At 37.1% G+C, this 19,892-nt stretch overlaps 3 protein-coding genes across 3 annotated transcripts; all 3 read left to right on the top strand.

Moving 5' to 3' along the window:
* Positions 1-752: 752 nt before the first annotated feature.
* LOC137945641 (uncharacterized) lies at positions 753-5,054 on the top strand. The gene is made up of 6 exons (XM_068791599.1): positions 753-986; positions 1,255-1,489; positions 1,880-2,015; positions 2,619-2,710; positions 3,490-3,613; positions 4,516-5,054. The coding sequence occupies exons 1-6, from the start codon at positions 881-883 to the stop codon at positions 4,600-4,602; spliced, it is 780 nt and encodes a 259-aa protein (XP_068647700.1). The 5' UTR covers positions 753-880; the 3' UTR covers positions 4,603-5,054.
* A 289-nt stretch (positions 5,055-5,343) lies between these two features.
* LOC137945640 (uncharacterized) lies at positions 5,344-10,519 on the top strand. Its single transcript, XM_068791598.1, has 15 exons — positions 5,344-6,037; positions 7,051-7,319; positions 7,420-7,517; positions 7,619-7,719; positions 7,810-7,932; positions 8,050-8,119; positions 8,559-8,645; positions 8,764-8,829; positions 8,915-9,007; positions 9,103-9,159; positions 9,257-9,385; positions 9,487-9,577; positions 9,670-9,758; positions 9,846-10,039; positions 10,136-10,519. Exons 2-15 carry the CDS (start codon positions 7,097-7,099, stop codon positions 10,224-10,226), a joined length of 1,512 nt encoding a protein of 503 aa, XP_068647699.1. The 5' UTR covers positions 5,344-6,037; positions 7,051-7,096; the 3' UTR covers positions 10,227-10,519.
* A 597-nt stretch (positions 10,520-11,116) lies between these two features.
* LOC137946734 (putative clathrin assembly protein At5g35200) lies at positions 11,117-18,937 on the top strand. The gene is made up of 16 exons (XM_068793046.1): positions 11,117-11,228; positions 12,082-12,231; positions 12,359-12,428; positions 12,813-12,910; positions 13,029-13,170; positions 13,258-13,358; positions 14,336-14,419; positions 14,604-14,654; positions 14,740-14,805; positions 15,338-15,403; positions 15,621-15,701; positions 15,810-15,887; positions 17,819-18,019; positions 18,119-18,191; positions 18,282-18,370; positions 18,689-18,937. Exons 2-16 carry the CDS (start codon positions 12,136-12,138, stop codon positions 18,935-18,937), a joined length of 1,545 nt encoding a protein of 514 aa, XP_068649147.1. The 5' UTR covers positions 11,117-11,228; positions 12,082-12,135.
* The last annotated feature ends 955 nt before the right edge of the window (positions 18,938-19,892 follow it).

Raw genomic sequence — 19,892 nt, 5'->3', positions numbered from 1 at the left:
TAGGAGGGAGACGTGCCAGAATCGTGGAATTTGTGTGTGATAAGCGAGTTATTTTCTGTTCGTTTGTAGCATTGATTTGCACTGAGACAGGCAGGATCTGAAGGTTTTCCTGATGGAAAACCCGGAAATTTTGCAATTTGTGCATGGAGGAAGATAAAAGATGAGTTGACGATCTTTTCTACAGCAAAGCGAGCTCTAAAAATCACGTTGATCGGATCCTTGATTGGATTGACTCGATCCCTATTTGTGAGCTTGATTTGTCATGTTTCAAACTCAATTTTGATTGGTTTTTTCATCCAGACGATCAGTTTTTGTTTTTTTTCTTGAGGATGATTAAAAAGGTTTCTCCAGTGCATCTTTTGCAGCCGATTTCAAAATAAAATTCAAGTTTCCATGGTGTCCAGCAACGACTCAAAATTTTTTTCCCCATTTCCTAAATCTAAAGAGAATGGTAATTTTGAGTATTGGAAAGCTCAGATGGAGGACTGAACAGAAAATCATGCGGGAGAATCAGAAGAAAGACAACAAAGCTTTTAATTGCATTAGGGCGCCTTGATAAAAGTTTAAAAGGAGTGAAAAAGGTTCAAGAACTATGTCTTCGAAATTTGATCAGAGAATTTGAGCTCTTGCAGCAAGAGAAACAAAACCCATCTCCGATTACTTTTAAACTGCCTCTTGGCTATTCTCCATCAGTTAAAGGCCAACAAATAGAAGGGTATAGAAACATATCGTAAATAAAGTCTTATGATCGATGCAAGCTCATAAACAGTTTTTCAGGGCTGAGGCTACCATACTGGATGGCACGGTTTGCTCAGACAATCTAATTTTTCTCCAACACACAACCAGCGGTTGCTAGCCTTCGGTTTATTCGTCGCCTCCAATGAAAGCAGGAGCCGATGTGTCCGACACAGAGGGGGAAAGCGACACACAAATCTCAAATCGTCTTCCCCTTGGCTCAAAGAAACGCAAGCGCTCTAAGAAGCGAGGTAGAAACGATAGACTGATTTTCAAGAGGTTCTTTGTCGTTGTGTTTGGTGAAATTGACGAAAAACAAAGACGTTTCTTCCAGTCATGATTGGAAGGAGTTTCTTCAAATCTTTGTCATCCGCTTTTCCTTACTTTCCGAAACATCACCGTTTCCCTCGCTATGCTTTTTACTTTGTACTTAAACTTCATCAAAGATACTTCTGGGATCGTCAGCTCTGTATGTAGGGGCCGATGCTCTTCTGATCTGCTAATCTCCCCGTTCAACAGTGAAAGGTTCGAACCTGTATACAGACCAAGGAATAAGTCCACAAGTTGCCAAGTATTGGTGCCGTCGGTACGACTTGTTCTCGAAGTATGACGAGGGAATTAAGATGGATGAGGAGGGATGGTTTTCAGTTACACCTGAAGAAATTGCAGCCAGGCATGCAGTGAGAAGTGGTTGTGGAGCTGTCATTGATTGCTTTTCAGGAGTTGGCGGCAACGCCATTCAGTTTGCAAGAATGTCAGTTCTTAAATTCGAACAAAACTTTCACGAGCGATTTACCTTATGTATCTTTTTGTTGGAGAAATTATCTCGAGTTCATTCGGTTGGGCAAAATTGACTAACAAATACCATAATCTCTTTTGGGGATACTGAGAAGTTGAATTCTTCTGATTGATAGTATTAATCTGCATTAGGCTTGTATTTACTTGAAGTCCTACTCAAGTCAATCTCTGTACAAGTTGGCATGAGCCAGCCACGCTTTCGTTTCTATGATGCCTCAGTGTGTAGGCCATGGTCTGAAGAGATTTTTTCATTTTTTATAATTTTTAACTGCGGTCCATTTTCTACTGGCAATTTCGATACTGCTAATGAAAACATCTTGCCTGACAGTTTTTTTTTACTTGGTAGGTGTTGTCATGTTGTTGCTATTGATATAGATCCTCAGAAAGTTAAAATGGCATTAAACAATGCAAAGATATATGGAGTGGAAGACTATATTGATTTCATAGTTGGAGATTTTTTCCGATGTGCTCGATCTCTTAAGGTATACCTTCTACTCTTTGTTAAAGATATCCCAGATGCCGTTTTGTTCCCACATCTGGCACTTTCTGGTCTATCTTCATATTCTAATTGAGTTACCGTTATGTGGATTTGTATTCAAATTTATATGTGCAGTGCTCATAGGGAAATTGCTTTTTTAGTCTTTGGATTTGATCTATTCTCTAAGTCTCAGATCTGAAATTGGCTGGAATTAATTCATTTGATCTGAATGAATCTATTAAAATCAACCTGAATCCGGTGTTACTTGGGACATCCTCCTGTTTAGATCTGAAGTGGTATCTATGACGGGACAGAGGCAAAAGAACTAGTGTATTGCCTCATCAATGTCCAGTGCGTGCTAAGCATATGTTATTATACTTTTTATTTTCTACTCCTTGAGTGACTTCTGTTGTCCTTGGAAATAATTTTTTCTATTCTCAGTATTCGTGTTAGTGTGTGTATGATTTTCTATTAAGATGTGTATTGTGTATCTTTGATTGAACTTAATGTTCCTACCATTGGACTTTGAATGCAGCTGATACTAGTTGAATAGATGCCTGACCTTGAAGTATTATAAATAATGGAACAATTGTTCTTATCTGTTCAGGGGGATGTGGCCTTTCTTTCACCACCATGGGGTGGCCCCACTTACAGCAATATTAACAATTTTACCCTTGATTTCCTCAAACCAAGGGATGGGTATGTATGTATAATCTCTGTCTTCTTCTGTTAGCACTTTGGCCAGAATGAGGTGCCCATTATGTTTCTAAACCATTTTTTTAGAAAAAGGTCCAAAACATAGAAAAGAGACGATTTAATGTACTTGAATGCAGTCAATTGGCTACTTTTTGGCTAAGATGCAATTGAAACTTGGAAACCAGGTCACTATCAGATGCTTGTTAGAGAGTTTGGCTGCTGATGTATGATGTTTTTAAGGTGTTCATGTTAAAAGAATATATGCATTTTCTTTGCGCTTTGAAGACTTGACAGATTTGTGTTTCAAAGCAGGTTTTACACATATTTAACACACTTCTCTTATTTCAGTCTATTATCAGGTTTTCATGTGATTTTTGCTACTTGTATCCCTCGGCTATGATCTTGCTTGTGGCTGAGAGACAATCTGAAGAGAATGCTCTTTATCTTTTAATAATGGGAAGGCTCATTATGTGGTTGTTTTGTTGGAAAATCTTTTCTGGAATTTAGTTTTATATGCCCAATTTTTCAACTTGCTGAAGGTTGGATCTCATGTAATTATGTTTTTACAGCCTATTTGGACCATAAGAGAATTGGAAAAGCTTTCACTTTTCTTTTGTTTGTAATCATTGGAGCTACTTATTTTCAGACAAATAAATTTTCTCTGCTACTTAAAAGACATACCTGACGTATCCTGTTTTTACCTTGTGGTGTGAACTTAAAGAGTAGTTTTCTAGTGTTCATTTTTTCCTATTCTAAGAACTCTCTTGGAATTTATTTTTCAGATACTCGATCTTTCATGCTGCTCAAGAGATTACTCCCAACATCATTATGTTTTTACCCCGTAATGTGAACATACAACAAGTAGAGGAGCTCGCCTGGTTATCTTCCCCTCCTTTGAAAGTTGAGGTACCTCTCTCTCTCTCTCTCTCTCTCTCATCCACAACTTATGTTAAGAAAAAAATTTGCATGTTGAAGCTTATCATGTTTATCCTAAAGTTTATACAGGCATGTTATGTGTGAATGTAGCCCATCATACCAGCTTCTTCCTTGGGTACTCTTTTCTCCGAAGGTTATGGGTGTTGTTATGTGGCTAGTGGACGCTGCATAAGTCTATATTGAATCCAAGGCATAGTGTATGATTTGTCTCGTCTTATAAACAATGTCAAGTGGTCTTAAAATTAATACAAAATCTGCACCATCTTCTTAAGAATTCGAAGCATGTTGAATTGACATGTGGAGTTGTTTAGAGAATGGCACAGCACTCACACACTGTTTTTCATTCCTATCATGACCCATCATGAAGTTGAAGGCCCTCTTCTTTCAGTGGTTAAACATTTCTTTGTTGATTGGGGGGGTTGTTTGGGGTTCTCGAGTTCTAGTCTCATTCAGGTGATTGGTTCAGCACTCAGAAAAACTGTATTACTCAACATGCAATTGTTTTAATGTCAAACTTTGAGTTGATTTGCTAATTAAGGACAACTTTTATATGATTGGATTTTCTCCATGCTAAAATTTTTGGTAGTTACATGTTTTTTATGTGCATTGGGACCTGGATGGGGGGTTATATGGTATAAAGTCTTGGGTTCAACATATCTTCTCTCCAGGGTTGGGGTGTGTTTGTATTTTTAAAAGCACACTCTGGATTTTTTTTTATTTTTTATTTTTTTGTGAGCACACTCTACCTCTTAGTGTTTTCATTTTTGGTTATTTATTTGCCTGCTCTGCTATCTTTCTCTATTATATTATTTGCTTTCCTTTCCGTTTCTAATTAGAACGATGTAATGAATGTTAAAACTCTGGTTCCCCAGATTGAAGAGAACTATGTAAATGGATACTTAAAGGGGATCACTGCTTACTTTGGTGAGACTGCATCAAGTTTACATGAATTTTCTTAAGAGAAGGTTAGCTATTGCTCCTGCAAGTGATTCTTGACACCAAGCGTCTCCATCTAATTAAAGAAAAAGTTGAGGGCACCAGTTTCACGGCATATGTCAAGAAGCAACTGGATAAAGTAACTTGTTGTATCAGATGGAAGTATAGATGTTACACTCGAAAACACGTGCGATTGGTAGCTTGCTTCGTTAGTTGAGATGAGGATGTCCACCTCGTGGAGTAAGTAACATTTGGTATAACAATCGCATGACAGGAGTACGAGTCTTTTTGCCACCCTTGATGAGCATGTAGTCTCAGTAAGGGCATTCACAATAGTTTTAAAGATAGTATCTATCATTGTTGTGGTCTCAGGTTTTGAATTGCTAAGCCAGTCTACTTTGATTTAATCCTTAATGGTGTACAGCGGCTTTCTTCATCTGCTAAATTATCTTTTGTTGCTATACAACGAATTAACATTTCCTTGATCTCTAGGATGTTCCGACTGATCAATTCATTTGAGTTGGTTTCTGATAACTTAATGTGGAATCTCCGCTGGCTGTGCAAGTTTATTGTTGAATGTAAAGCTGATAATCAGCCACCTTAGGTTCAATCTTTCTGAATGTCAGCCATCTGTAGTGGTTCAGGTCATCCTAGGAGCTTTATGCTTTTCAAGCATTTGTAACTTGTTCTTGCAGTCAGAGGTATCAGAGAATACTGTAATCTTATCTGGGAACACGTATCTCTCTACCCGTGTTTAGAGCTATGTGCATTTGGGGATTAATATTGATATCCAGTTGGGAGCATGGGCACTGATGGAGTTCATAGTCATGGCCGTCATCGCCAGGAAGACGAACTCCTCGACGTTCTTACAAAGACTGGGAAGACCAGGCGAGTTGTTCGCTTTTCTGCTTCTGTTTTTTAACTCCAGCCACGCTATTACCTTTTCTTTTTCCTTCCTATTCCAAGCCCAAGTCTCGACTTTCCCATATAATAGACGAATTTCCTGTCCGATTAACTCGGAACGATGATTCGGACATATTAAGACCCACGGAAAGCCGTGCCCTTGTGCTAATATTCGGTATTTTACTATTTACGGCCGCGACATGACGGTTCAGCCGGGCCCACCACTTCGGTTAACCACGTCAGCAACTCATAATCGTGCTTGTGTGCTAAAAAACAGATCCAGCTCTCGCCGTTCAACCAGGAATTACAAAGTACACTCCGACTCGGCATCGGGCAAGGAGATACAGAGTTGGACGGAGCATGCACGCATTCCCGTTCGCTCATGCAATCTCCGGAAAGCTAGGGTTTTTCTCGATTTTTTGGTGTTTTTTCTTTGTGAATTGTTATGTGCATTACGTGGCTCTTTTTTTTTGCTGATTGAATTTTACCCGAGGTTGGTGGAGGGGGAAGTGTCCGCGGAACGGATAGAAGATATTTTAATTCGTGGCGATTCGGGTATGTTGGAATTTTCCTGTTTGACTTCTGTTTCTTTCAGTTTTTCTTTCTGTGTGTTTTTATTTTAATTTTTTAAAATTAATTTTTTTATTTTTTTATTTATATGCTTTTTTGGAGGACTTAAGGTTAGTTGTTGGTTTGGATTTTTGGGAGAATGAGGAAAACTCTGATCAGGGAAGGAATTGGTGCAAGGCTGATGATGATATGTTTGTGTGGAGAATTATGGATTTTAAGTTTTTTACTCGAGAAATCTCTGTCTTTGTTCGTCGTTGTTGTTGATCATATTTCTTTTACTTCTCATCGGTTCTTTATTTCTTCTTCTTCGTTTTTTAAGTTTTTTTTTTTTTTTTTTGTTTTTTTTGTTTGTTTTGATAGCTAATTTCCATGATACAGAGTACATGCCAATTGGTGCTGGCCGAGATTGGTGCGGATAATCTAGTCAACAGATATTCTAGTTCAGTCGTTGTTTAGAGGGGCTTTTGGAGTAATCTTTCTGAACTTATAGTTTTGGAGTGTGATGTTTGAGAATATTCTGGTCGGCTCAAATCGGGCATCATGATTTAGTGTTGATTCATGAACGAAAGTTGTCGAATTGATTTTTTTTCTTTTCTATCTGCTGGTCTACCTTGGTCTTCTTTGTCTGAACCTCGAGGTGTAGATAACAATTCGATATCTATTGTGTTTTGATTTTTTGTTTCTACGCAAATTGAACAGCAGAATTTGCAGTTTAAAGTTGTTTTAGAATAAATGCTCGAATTGTTTTCTCCTCTTTGTTTCTCCCATAAAAGTTCTTGTTATTTCTTTATATGTTGAAAATTTCCTCTTTGATTTTTTCTGGACACTATTTTATCATTATGGATGCCGGATGCCCTAAATGGTTGAATTGATAAATAACATCTTGACTGTCTTAATTTGTTTCATCGAAATCTCTTACTTTCTTCATTTTCAGTCTATTTTTTCTGGGTTTAGAGGGTGAAGTTTCCGACTACTCTAAGCTATCATGGCTTTTGCAGATAAAACTTCAGTTAGCACTGCTTGTAAGTCATTCAATTTGTCGACATGAGACGTACAGTTCGAGCTGCACAGTTTGTTCGGGCTGTTTTTCATCAGAAGGAAGAAGATATTTTCTGGAATGCAGTGGCGAAAGGGCAAAAGACTCATAGTTATCTACCTCAAGCTTCTTTAAATACACACTCTTGTGATGACAACTTGAACAGATTCATGCACAACGTGCCATTGTCAAGGACATTATTCACTCCTGCTGCCAAATATCCCCTTGGAGGTTTTTCATTTTTGTCATTTTGGCTTTCTTCATGTCTCATCTTACATAATTAGACTTAGTTTTATATGGAACTAATATGGTCTGATCTCTCATGTTTTAGCACTTAGTTCAACTGCAAGTGGAGTGAAGGCAGGTCCACTTGCAGAGTATGAACGAAGAATTGCATCTGGGGAACTTGTGGATGGTGACAGTTTTCAGGTGTCTGGATTTATGTTGAAATTTAATATTGCTAGTTTATCATCAACCCAATCATGGAATGGATTGCTCACCTAGAAAATCCTACTGGAATCTGGTTTTAGGTCTATACTCTGCAAGAACTTCAAAGACTTTATGATGAGCTGGTTGAGTCTGCTGATGCCTGTAGATTGGATAGATATACAGCTTCAGAGAAAGCTGGAAGGTTATCTTTATCTTCGCGTTGGAATTTCCTGAGCTTGCTCTATGAAGTCTATATTATCAGTCTCAAATATTTGTCTGTTTTATCTGCTAGGAGTCGATGGTTGTGGTCACGCCTATTGCCAGAAAGTTCTTATTCTCCTGTTAAAGGACTTTATCTGTATGGAGGAGTTGGAACTGGAAAAACAATGCTGATGGATTTGTTTTTTGAGCAGCTGTAAATCAAAACTTACTCCTGCATTTTGATATTCTTTGTTGATGAAGTATCCTTTATTCTCTATGCTGGGGGTACCATGAAGTTTTAATTTACAAGATCTTCTGTTTTCTTTTGCAGGCCAACTAACTGGAGGAAAATTAGAATCCATTTTCATGACTTCATGTTGAATGTTCATAGTCGCCTACAGGTAAGATGATTGACATATTTCTCTCAGTAGTCCACCTTTGGTTTGCTGCACAAAAGTTCGCTTTACAATTTTTGAATTAATAGGCCATTTATCATTCAGTTAACTCTCCTCTTAGAACTTAGGAGTGACATTTGATGTTTCCCCATACGAATCTTACCCCAAAGTACAGATTACATTGATTGAGACCTGAGAAGGCAGTTTGGTACATCTGGAGATTCCATCTTATCCAGTGGTGTGATTGGTGACATCCAATCAGGATGAGTTTGTTGCATAATCTCCCTTTATTGGATGACATGACTTTTTCCAGTGGTCAAGGGAGCACAAGATGCCCTTTTATCTCTTGACTAAGTCTTGAATGAGCTTGATGTCTTTTTCTTTGACACCTTAGTTGTGCTTGATTGGCTTGAACATTGAGGCTGATTGTACCATGATGTTGCAGCGGCATAAGGGTGTCACAGACCCTCTTGAAGTTGTGGCAGGGGAGATATCAGATGAGTCAATTTTATTATGTCTTGATGAATTCATGGTACGTTAGAAAGAATATGGTAGGTCAATTTCTTCAACTTCTGTGACATGTATAAAACTTCATATAAAATCTTGATAGTGTTTGATCGGGCTTTCGTGCCTTCTTATATAACCTGCAGGTGAATGATGTTGCCAATGCCTTGATATTAAACCGTCTTTTTGGACATTTATTCAGCAAAGGAGTTGTATGTTATTCACTTAACATCTATATTTCTATTAATTTTGTTTAAAAATATTTGGTAATTTGATTTGCACTAAGCTTCATTTTAGGTACTTGTTGCAACATCAAACCGTGCACCAGATGATCTTTATGAAGGAGGTTTGCAAAGGGATCTTTTTATACCATTCATTGCCACATTGAAGGTATGGTTTGAAAGACGCCATTATTTTGTTGGTTTAGCATCTTAAATTTGAAAATAGTGGGAAGATTGATATTACATGTGAACTTCTCAATGCAGGAAAGATGTATAGTTCATGAAATTGGTTCTCCGGTTGATTATCGGAAAATGACTTCAGTAACCTATCTGCACTCAATGAATGATCTTTCATTTTTGTTCTTTTAGTTGCTCACTCTTGTTTTATGTAATTTTGAAATATCTGTACTTTTTTCAGGCAGAGCAAGGGTTTTATTTTGTTGGAAATGCTCACTCGGGGCTTCTGAAACAGAATTTTCAACATTTAGTTGGACCTGATACTCCCACTCCACAAGTAGTGGAAGTTGTTATGGGACGCAAGCTGGAGGTTTAGTCTTGGCTTAGTTTCTCCCCCCCCCCCCCCCCCCCCCCCAAAAAAAAACAATCATACCTAGACACCATATTGACATATATGAATCTTATTTTCAGGTCCCACTTGGTGCTAATGGCTGTGCCTATTTTCTTTTTGAAGATCTCTGTGATAGACCTCTGGGAGCTGCAGACTATTTTGGCTTGTTCAGTGAGTCATTTCTCTATCATTTTTTGTCACCTCCAAGTTAAACTGGAGCCTCTCTTAGAATTGCATCTTGACATACTAATTTGCTCTTGCAGAAAAGTTCCATACTTTGGCATTGGAAGGTGTTCCAAGATTTGGGCCTCACAATAGGACTGCAGCTTACCGGTTTGTGACTTTAGTAGATGTGAGTACCTTTTTTCTCAGTTCCCATTAGACTGTTCTAAGCTACACAGAGTAATATATTTGGCAAAGAAACACTATCTTATCACAGGTGATGTATGAGAACAAAGCCAGACTTCTGTGTTCTGCTGAATCATCTCCAGTTGAATTGTTTGAAAGAATAGTGACAGTATCTGATGCCCAAAAGATTGCCCCAAGAACCTCTTCACGTTCTAGGAAAAACGACGACTTTGATCTTTGTGTGGATAACGAGTTAGGATTTGCGAAGGATCGGACCATTAGTAGGTATGTTGAGAAACTCAACTTTTTGAAAACCTAGCAACCCTTTTCAGAGTTTATACTCTTGGTGAATGTCGTTTGAGAGTTACTTGTGATGTGCAGATTGACTGAGATGAACAGTAGAGAGTACTTGGAGCAGTTCTCTGCCATGTTATCAGAGAAAAACCCAAAGGATGAACAAGTCAAGGTTTAGTCTGATTCCATTCAAGCATGACAGGGTTTCAGTATAGCTCTTCATTCAGAACTCGGGGCATTTTTCAACAATAATATTGTTTTGCTGTATATGTGAATAAAGAATAGAGCATAGTAAGAAGGAAATACTAATTTAAGAGTTCAATAGCTTGTGAGATTCCCTGAGCTGCGTTTTAGTATGAGGTAATCAAGGGCTCTCCAATCATATGGGATTGCCTAAATTTGCGGAGTAAGAAGATTTAGTTTGTGTTTTTGGATCTTAGAGTCAAATTTTTTAAATTGGCTCTATCTCGAAAATCTGTTTCATAATCTCAGGCAAGGATACTGTTCAGCCTCTTGGCCCACCCAAAAAAAGAGCTAAAGTGAACTGAGTTGAAATTCAGATTCAATTTCAAATTAAACCCCAGGATAAAAAAGACTTGCGGTTTAATAATCCAAAAATATAAAATTAAAACTCTAATGAAACATATGTGATAATCTAAGGCCAAAATGGGCTTTGGCTTTCCTTGAGTGGGCCCATCGCATCCACCGGTTTGCTCGGTATTTAATGCATGCGTCACGTAGACTTCAGCGCAAACGAAGCAAGAGGTTCAGCTGGCGAGGCCTCCATGCAAACCGTCTTTCACAATTTCGTTACTCTCCCTTTTCCTCTGCGTTGTATGAGCGGAATTCTCTCTCTTCTTCCCTTCTATCTGCAACTTCTTCCTTTCCCTACGTGTTAATCCATGTCTCCCTCTTCCTCTGGACCCTAAAACCCAAACCCTTCCCTCTACAGGTTCGTTCCTCGATCGTCGTCCATTCGACTATCGTTCGTTGGTCGCTGATGATTGCCGTCTATGGTTTCTTTCTTCGTCCTTGCATTCCTGCATCGCGGCTTCCATAAATAAAAGATCCAGGTTTCGGCGAAATTTTAGATTATTTCACCGATGAATTATTTGGCTGTTCTCGCTTTAGGATATTTGGTCGGAGGTTGGAGGATCCATTGCGTCAAGTCTTCCTGCCGGTATTTTTGGATTTACGACCAGTTTCCTAAATTGTGAATCGGCTGTTTCTACTTCGCATTTAAAGTGCATATAATCTGAATCCAATTGCAGTTGCATTGTGCAATCTCATGGCTTTACCGTCTTGGCATTTTTAACCACATACAATTGATGCATGGAATGTGCCAATGTTGTTTCCAGTATCTTTTATTTCTTGCTCGTTCATTTATTCGTTTTCAGTTTGTTTTTGTTTCAAAATTTCTTTCCCCCCTTTCTTGATCCAGTAACTGGGTCTGTTTCAAAATTTCTTTCCCCCATTTCTTGATCCAGTAACTGGGTCTGCTCTAGTAGTCGACAACTCCAGAAGAATGTTCTTACATAGAAGAACTTTGTATACAATTTACATGGCGATTGCAGATATGGAACTCGTAAAAGTAGTTACTTAATCACCAACATTAAAACTAATGACTCTCTCTTTCTCAGCCCGACATAGAATGTAATAACTCTTTCCCTCTCTTCTCTGCGTTGTGAAATTCTTCGTTGTTAGGATTTTGCAGGTTTTGTAAACTTTTTTTTTTTTGTTCTCTTGAAAAGAGTTTTTTGCTAAACTCTCATTCTAATAGAGTTAGTCAGATTATTGTAATAATTACTCTCTTTACGTTACCATTGTAGAAATAACAGTAATGAAGTGAGACTTCTTCTATCATGTGGATGGATAAGGTTTTCATATGCATCATCTGGAATAGTTAATATTCATACTACAATTTGGTTCATCAGTCCCGTTGAGAATCTATTCCTGAGAATTAGTTTCAGTAGGTTTAATGTTTATGATTTTACTGAAACACATTGACACATTCACCTTTCTTCATTATGTAGGTTTGGGTAGACTTTGGGTTTTGCCACAATTCGTTGGATTTGTACAAAAGCTAGATGGCTGGGGTTGGTAATACGCAACTAAGAAAAGCATTTGGAGTGTTGAAGGACTCTACCAAGGTTGGATTGGCAAAAGTGAATAGCGATTATAAGGTGATTAATTACTAATGCTTTAATTTTCTCTGTTTTTCAACACTGGTAAGTTTTCTTGTTTATGTTTCATGCTTGAGAAGTCCCAGAAATTGAGTTTTCATCCATATTTCCATTTGTTTCCTCCAAGGAATTGGATGTTGCAATTGTCAAGGCCACAAATCATGTTGAAGATATGGCAAAGGAAAAACATATTCGCAGTGAGTCCAAACTTCTCTGAATCAGTATCTCAATTGTATGTAGCCTTTTCTTTTCTCTGTTACATATGCTTTCCCTGTACTTCTTCCCAAAATGTTGTTAATCTCTGTGTGTAGGACTGTCATCTCTCCTTTTTGTCCAGGAAAAGTATTATATATATCAAACATTCTTTAACTTCTAGACAACACCCTCACATTCGGTACTTGAAGATTAGCTCGTTAACATGTCAATGTCATTTTTCATTTTGAGATTTTAAAATATTATGAAGGTCATTCCCCCCAACAAGCATTCATACATGGTGACATTGATGCGCTATTCGTAACCTTCTTTTGGCCGCATGTTTTTAAGAGTATTAACAGCAAGTTTGTTCTGATTCCTTTCCCCAGCTATTTTTGACGCAACTGTAGCTTCAAGGCCTCGAGCTGATGTTGCATACTGCATACAAGCTCTTGCTAGACGTCTTGCCAAAACACACAACTGGGCAGTAAGCAACTCCTACCTAATGTTAATAGATATAGTTCTTGTCTGTTTTCAACTATTCATTTGCTTGAGAGGCCATATTTGCTTCAATGTTTCAGCTAAGTGACTCTAATCTTGTTTAGGTTGCTCTGAAAACACTGATTGTCATTCACCGTGCATTAAGGGAAGCGGATCCCACGTTTCGTGACGAACTGATAAGTTACAGCAGAAGTCGGGTTCGCATGCTGAATGTCGCACACTTTAAGGATGACTCTAGTCCAAATGGTATATTTGTTCATCCTGCAATTTTGAGTGCTTGAATTGCAGTGAAAAGTTTTTCCTGCTGAGATTTTCTCTTTGTTTTCTTGTAAGCATGGGATTATTCTGCCTGGGTCCGCTCTTATGCACTTTTTTTGGAGGAGAAATTAGAATGTTACCGCATTTTGAAGTACGATGTTGAGGCAGAGAGTTCTGTAAGTAATTTGGTTCTTTCATTGGAATTCCGATTTACATGCTTTAAGCAATCGTGTTGCAAAAATGATAAAAAAAAATGATAATGATAGTGGTCCATCTTATTTTATTTTTTCTGCATAAAGAAACTGCATTTGTAGGATATTGAACCATTTAATGATGCCTGTAAAATTCAACTACTGGGGCCGTCTTCTACTTTGATGTACTTGCTTTTTAAGTGGAATGGAATTATGAGATGGCCTATGAGGAAAGCAACAGGATGGGCATTTTGATTATCAAACTTTGAGTTTGGGAGTAAAAATATTAGCAGATCAGACCAGATGTAATGTTCTAACAAAATTGAGAACATTTTTAGACATTTCTCTTTTCCCTCTTAATATGTCTATTCAAGTTGCATTACGTAGGCTGCTAGCATAAAACCTTTTTAAACCTCACAATATGGCTCCAAATCATTCTGAGTTGGGAAATAAAGACTTGAAAAAGGTTTTAGTAACAATGGAATTAGTAAAAAAATAGATTGAACCAGAGGGAAAGGGTTCATGGAAGTGATCCATCATAGTTAATTTAAGCCTTTGATGATGATTTTGGTCATCTGAGTCCTATTAAAAGAACTTGAACATCAAATTCTAGAGGTATGGCATGTGTTTTTTCACCCAATTCTCACACAACCTGGTCATTTTTTTTTAATTTTTTTTTTTGCTTTTGGGTATTTCCCTACTGAAACAGTGAAAATATCTCATGGCCAGTTATAATGTGCCTGTCTTAGCAGTTTGATTTGCGTTTAAAAACATTGTTGTACATAATTTTTTACTTTTTTGAAAAGGTTGTTGTACTTTAAGTTTATTGAAGTGATGATTGAGAACCTCCTGTAGAGGTGCTGAATGATATTGAATGATTTCTTATTTACATTTTGTTGCTTAGAGGGCAAGGGGTTAGGTTATTCAGCCAATTTATACTTTTAATGTGCTATTCTTGGCAGAAAACTAAGGGACTCAACACTACCGAGTTGTTGGAGCAGTTACCTGCTTTGCAACAGCTGCTTTTCCGTCTTCTTTCTTGCAAGGTATTGAGTTGTTACTCTGGCTTTCATAAGGAACAGAGGTGGAGAGTTCTCTGCCCGAATTTTTTAGCAACACCAATATATCAAAAGTCATTCTCTTATTAGTCTAATATATCAAGAGTCATTCTCTTATTGGTCTAATCTGACTACAATTATTATGTTGTTCTGACTTCTTATCTTTTTGCAGCCAGAGGGAGTAGCTGTGTCTAATAATGTGATCCAATATGCACTCTCAATTGTGAGTACATCTTTCTCGGTTATTTTATTTATTAAGTATACTTTTCCGGTATATGACTCTGTAAAATGTTATTATCTTTCTGCAGGTTGTTGGTGAGAGTGTCAAACTTTTCAATGCCATTAATGATGGTACTCTTAATTTGGTTGACAAGGTAGAGCACCCCACTGTCTGGTTAGAGAATGAGGTCTAGTAATTAGCTTCAATTTTTGACATATCTTTTAGGGCTGAATGCTTGCCAACATCTTAATATCCAGTCTGCTAGAAACTGATAATCTAACTGAATATTTTAATGTCATGTCAACTAATAATTCAACCTGATACTAGTGAGGATATGAATACAAGGCTGGATATGGACTACAGATAGTTGGGCAATGGAATTTGTATTATGTTAGGATTCTCTGATCAGGACGGTTTGTCATGGTCACCTGTTGAATTGGGTTACAAGTTCAAAACCAAAAAAAAAAAATGAATTTCTGGTTTCTACTTCCATCATAAAACCAGATGTCAAGGTATGAGGTTTTGACCACACATCCAGTTGAGCTGGACATGGTCCATACAATGATGCTCAGTTGAGTGGAATTTGAATTTGAAGTTTGCCATACATATGTACAGTCTGCTCTGCTGATATTGTTTAGAATTTAGTTGTTTGCCAATAATTTTCACAAGAGTAACCTTTTTGGCAGTTTTTTGAGATGCAGCAGCATGATGCTGTTAGAGCACTTGACATTTATAAGAGAGCAGGGCATCAGGTATGTGTCATAATTTTGTAAGTCTGGAAGCTTCTGTTGTCATTGATATGTTTATAATAACATATAATTTTATTTCCTATTCTGCAAGTTAAGTGTATTAAGATGTAACAATCCCAAAAAAGGGAACATGATATTCATGGTTCTCGATATTTTCTGATTTTATTTTTCCTACATTAATTGACACCTTGTAGAATCTGAAACATTTATCTTGCCACAGGCAGAGATGTTGTCAGAGTTTTATGAAACCTGTAAAGGAATTGATCACTTGCGTGGACAAAAGTTTATTAAAATTGAACAGGTTTGGGGTTTCCTGCATCCGTGGTAGATTAATATTTTTAATTCTTATAATTCTGTTATTTTGACTGTGTTTCCATTTTCTGATCCATTAACTTCCCTCTACTTGAAGCCTCCTGCATCATTTGCCACAACAATGGAAGAATATGTCAAAGGGGCTGCACTTGCTTCTCCATGCCATAAGATTGTGGTAAGGCCATCAGTTCTAGTCTAGTTTGATTTGGGAAACACGATTGCATCAATAAAATCATTTCTAACCTTCGGAAAGAGGAATGGGAAATTACCCCTGTAATGTATGGTGTAGAAAGGTAATGAACACTTTTGAGGACAAGTAACTGTCAACTGGATGTTTCATTGGTAACTACTGTTGTTAATTCATAAGAGTCCCAATTTATGCTGGGGCGCATTAACAGGGGAAGGGGGAACTCTTTGTCAAGTTCAACATTTTCCTTATACTTAAGCTTCGGTGCTTCTAGCATATTGAACAGGACTTCCTCACTTGAGTACTCAAGAAATATAAACATGGCCATCAGTGTATTTTGAGTCCCATGGAAGGTGCTTATGTGGACCTTGTGTGCTAATTTATTGGATGGCTGTTGGATGATCTTGTGTAAGATGAGAACCCAAGCAATCTATTGAAGGGCTATATTTCAAACTGACTACAGATCTAACCTTCTTTGTTTGTTTGACTATTTAAGTTGACAACACCTCTGAAACTTTTAAACTTTATCAGCTGAAGCAATTTAAATTGCTGTAAGGTCCCAATGCAAGGACAGCTCTGTTTACTTTCTTCCATCTCTGGAAACCACTAGGATCCAGTAACAACCTGATTTCCAAAATATCAGATCATGGCCATTCTAAAGCATGTTTCTAGCGTCCTAGTGAGACAATGATGGTGGAAAAAATTGATCATATTGAGGGAGTTCTAGGAGACTTATTAATATACATATCTCTTTCTATATATATGTATGTATATATATATATTATATATATATGTAATTATTAAAGTTTTATTTCTTTCTATTAGATGCTATAAAGGAGCCTAAGTTTTACATCTCAATCTTGAATCCCATATTCTGCATACTATTTCTTGTTGTCAGAGCTAGGTGGTTCCGGTCCACCTGGGTTAGGTTTCGTCCGCCCCTGGTCCACATGGGTTAGGTACTTGGCTTTCCGCACTTAACAGACCGATCTGTTGGGTTGTATTGGTTAGGCGTTAGTCCTATTGGCTAGGCGTTTGACATGGTATCAGAGCTGGGCACCACGTTCCGCGCTCGAATCTCGGCGGAAGCTGTAGGGAACGGGAACAGGAATGGTGGGTGTCAGAGCTAGGTGGTTCCGGTCCACCTGGGTTAGGTTCTGTCCTCCCTTGGTCCACATGGGTTAGGTACTTGGCTTTCCACACTTAACAGACCGGTCTGTTGGGTTGTATTGGCTAGGCTTCTAACTCAGAATTCTAAAGTTAAGCGAGCTTGGACGAGAGTAGTACTAGGATGAGTGACCTCCTGGGCAGTCCTATTGGCTAGGCGTTTGACACTGGCTCCATCTCTAACATGTTCTGAACATTTGTTTTCCTTCTCAGTTTTATTTGACTATTGTTCTTAATTGTCTGTAATTGAATCCACTAGATTTTATTTACCTAAACTGAATTATTTCCTTGTTTAGAATCATTTTTTAAGTTCAGAAAATGATTTTTTTGGTTTGGTTACTAACTCTATGATTTTAAGAGTGCCTTAATTTAATAGAATGCACCATTGTGAGGTACTCTAAGATGATACTGAACTTCACATGGTCCCCCTTGCCATATCTGTCTATTTTATACCATCTATAATCACCCCATTTGTGTGATAATTGAAAAGTGGATGGACCTCGTTGCAAGGGATTGATCAATCCATTAAATTAACTGAGCACTATGTGGATGTTTTGATTAGAAATTTACTTGGTGATGTGAATCATCTTCTCTCTCTTTTCTATGCACTTCATGATGAGCCATTGTATCAAATGGCCTGGACTACCATGAGTTTTGCATTGAATAAATACCCTGATGGTACCGAAGTAGATCCTCCACAACAATGTGATTTTCTAATGATTGAAACACTTTGTCTGCACGTATGAATTCAGGTAAATGAAGAAAGATCTGTAACTCCTAGAGCTGTTAAAGTAATTGAATACAGGAGATCCCAAGATGTTCAACATCCACCAGAGCCATCTTCAATTGCATCTAAACTTCCCTTGAGTGAGCATTCTGAAGCTTCCGCTTCAGCGCTAGCTCCAGCTCCAACTTCAACCTCTGCTGTTTCTTATCTTACCGATGACCTCTTGGTAAGAGTGTACTACAAGCATGTAGTGTGCCTAGTTCAATTTTTTCTCCTTTCTAGTTACTAACTATTCATGGGTAATTCTTAATTTGAATTGATATAGGAGCCGAGTGAATTGAGGAAGGATGCATCAGAACTAGATGAAAAAAATGCTCTAGCACTTGCCATCGTCACAGGTGGAGAATGAAACTTTATAATTTGTGTTGTCTGGGTTCAGTTCGTTGTTAATGTTATATCTGCCAATATAAGATGTATTTTTATCACAGACAAGCCTTCAGTTTCTGAAAATGAACATCATGCTGCCAAAATCAGACTTCCAACCTCTAACAGAAATGCTGCAGTAACTAATAAACTGGTAAGTTTTTTGTATTAATTACATGGATCCTTTTCTTCAGGTAAGTTCTGATACTCACTTAACCTTGTGTAATAGCCACTCAAAAGATTAAAATAGAGAAGCTTGTTACTTGTCATTTGCATTCTTGCTTATGATCAGAGTTCCTCATGGACATAGTTAAACCTCGATTTTACTTGGGTATTCTTCATTAGTGTTCTTCTCGAACTTCAGATGATATTTAGAGTGTAATGGAATAATCTAATTTTAAATTTCTATCCATTACCATGTTTGGGAAACCGTTGGTCTTCAATCCTCGTTGTGCTTGAGTAATGTTTGCAGGCTGGTGGATTCAACAGACTCACACTGGACTGTGTATACAATGATGCATTGACGAGACAAACAAATCAAAATGGGGCCATGTACACTTGTGCATGGAGAGCAAGACTTGTTTGTCAAGGACCTTTAGAGGTGTTTTTAGATGCTATCCATGTTTTAGGTTTGTTAATCCATTTTCCACTGGTGATATATGTTCATTCAGTTTTTAATCCTATTCTCATGTCTACATCAAGATTAAGAGGTTTTTTATAATCCAAAGACTGAAGTTTTAAAACAATCATCAACCGCTTAGTTTTCATCATGTTTTAGATTTATATATGGGTAATTTTACAAATTTAACTTAATTTAATAAAAAAATTATTACTAAGGTAACTATAAATATGTAATGGACATGAAATAATTATTATTGTTTGGAAATTTTTGGTGTTTAGTTGGTTGGATTTACTTAAATCCCAATTAATTACCGGGGGCATAAAAGGAAATTTTTAGTTTTTACCTAAAAATTGATTCTCGTGGAGGTGTCAAGTTTTTTCGAAGTCTCGCGTAAACATGTGAGAAAAAATAGGAGTCTCTTAAATATAAAATTGTGGATCGATCTATTTGTGAAAGACATTTATTCACATGAACCAATGAAATTCCTTTGTTTCAAATATTTATTTTCTCTATTCAATTAAATCCAATAGGGGTGTAAACGGTATATGGATGAAAATGGAATAGGCTATTCAGTATACCATTTTCGTATTTCATATATTATTTTGATTATGATTCTAGTATTTCGTATAGGTTTAGTTTGATTTTTTTTAAGGTGTTCCAATTCCATTTATTTACCTGGTTATCAGTCGGGTAAATAGATAAACGAGTAATTAAATGGAAAATTAGTAAAATGATAAAAAAAATGTTTTTTAAAATTTAAAATATTATAACATGTTTATAATGTTTAAAAATAATAAAAATATATAATATTATGCATAATAAGATCCTCCCCACATGCAACATCAATTCAGGATGAAAGTTGCTAATTCTTAGGGTATCAGCTAAAATATATTGTTTGTCTTAGTGGTATGTAAAATATATATATTTACATAATCAGTAATTAGGTAAATGGATATGAAATATGTATTATTTGATTGTGTTTGGTTTAACAAATAATCGACAAAAATATTGGATAATTTGATAAAATTGATACCCAAAATCTGGTTAAAAAACC

The sequence above is a fragment of the Aristolochia californica genome, unplaced genomic scaffold (assembly GCF_029961685.1).
Source record: "Aristolochia californica isolate CCGP_79_NKW_82.1479 unplaced genomic scaffold, dmAriCali1.0.hap1 SCAF_12, whole genome shotgun sequence".
NCBI classification, from domain to species: Eukaryota; Viridiplantae; Streptophyta; class Magnoliopsida; order Piperales; family Aristolochiaceae; genus Aristolochia; species Aristolochia californica.
The sequence above is the reverse complement of the archived record's forward strand: the minus strand, read 5'-3'. Positions and strand labels throughout refer to the sequence as shown.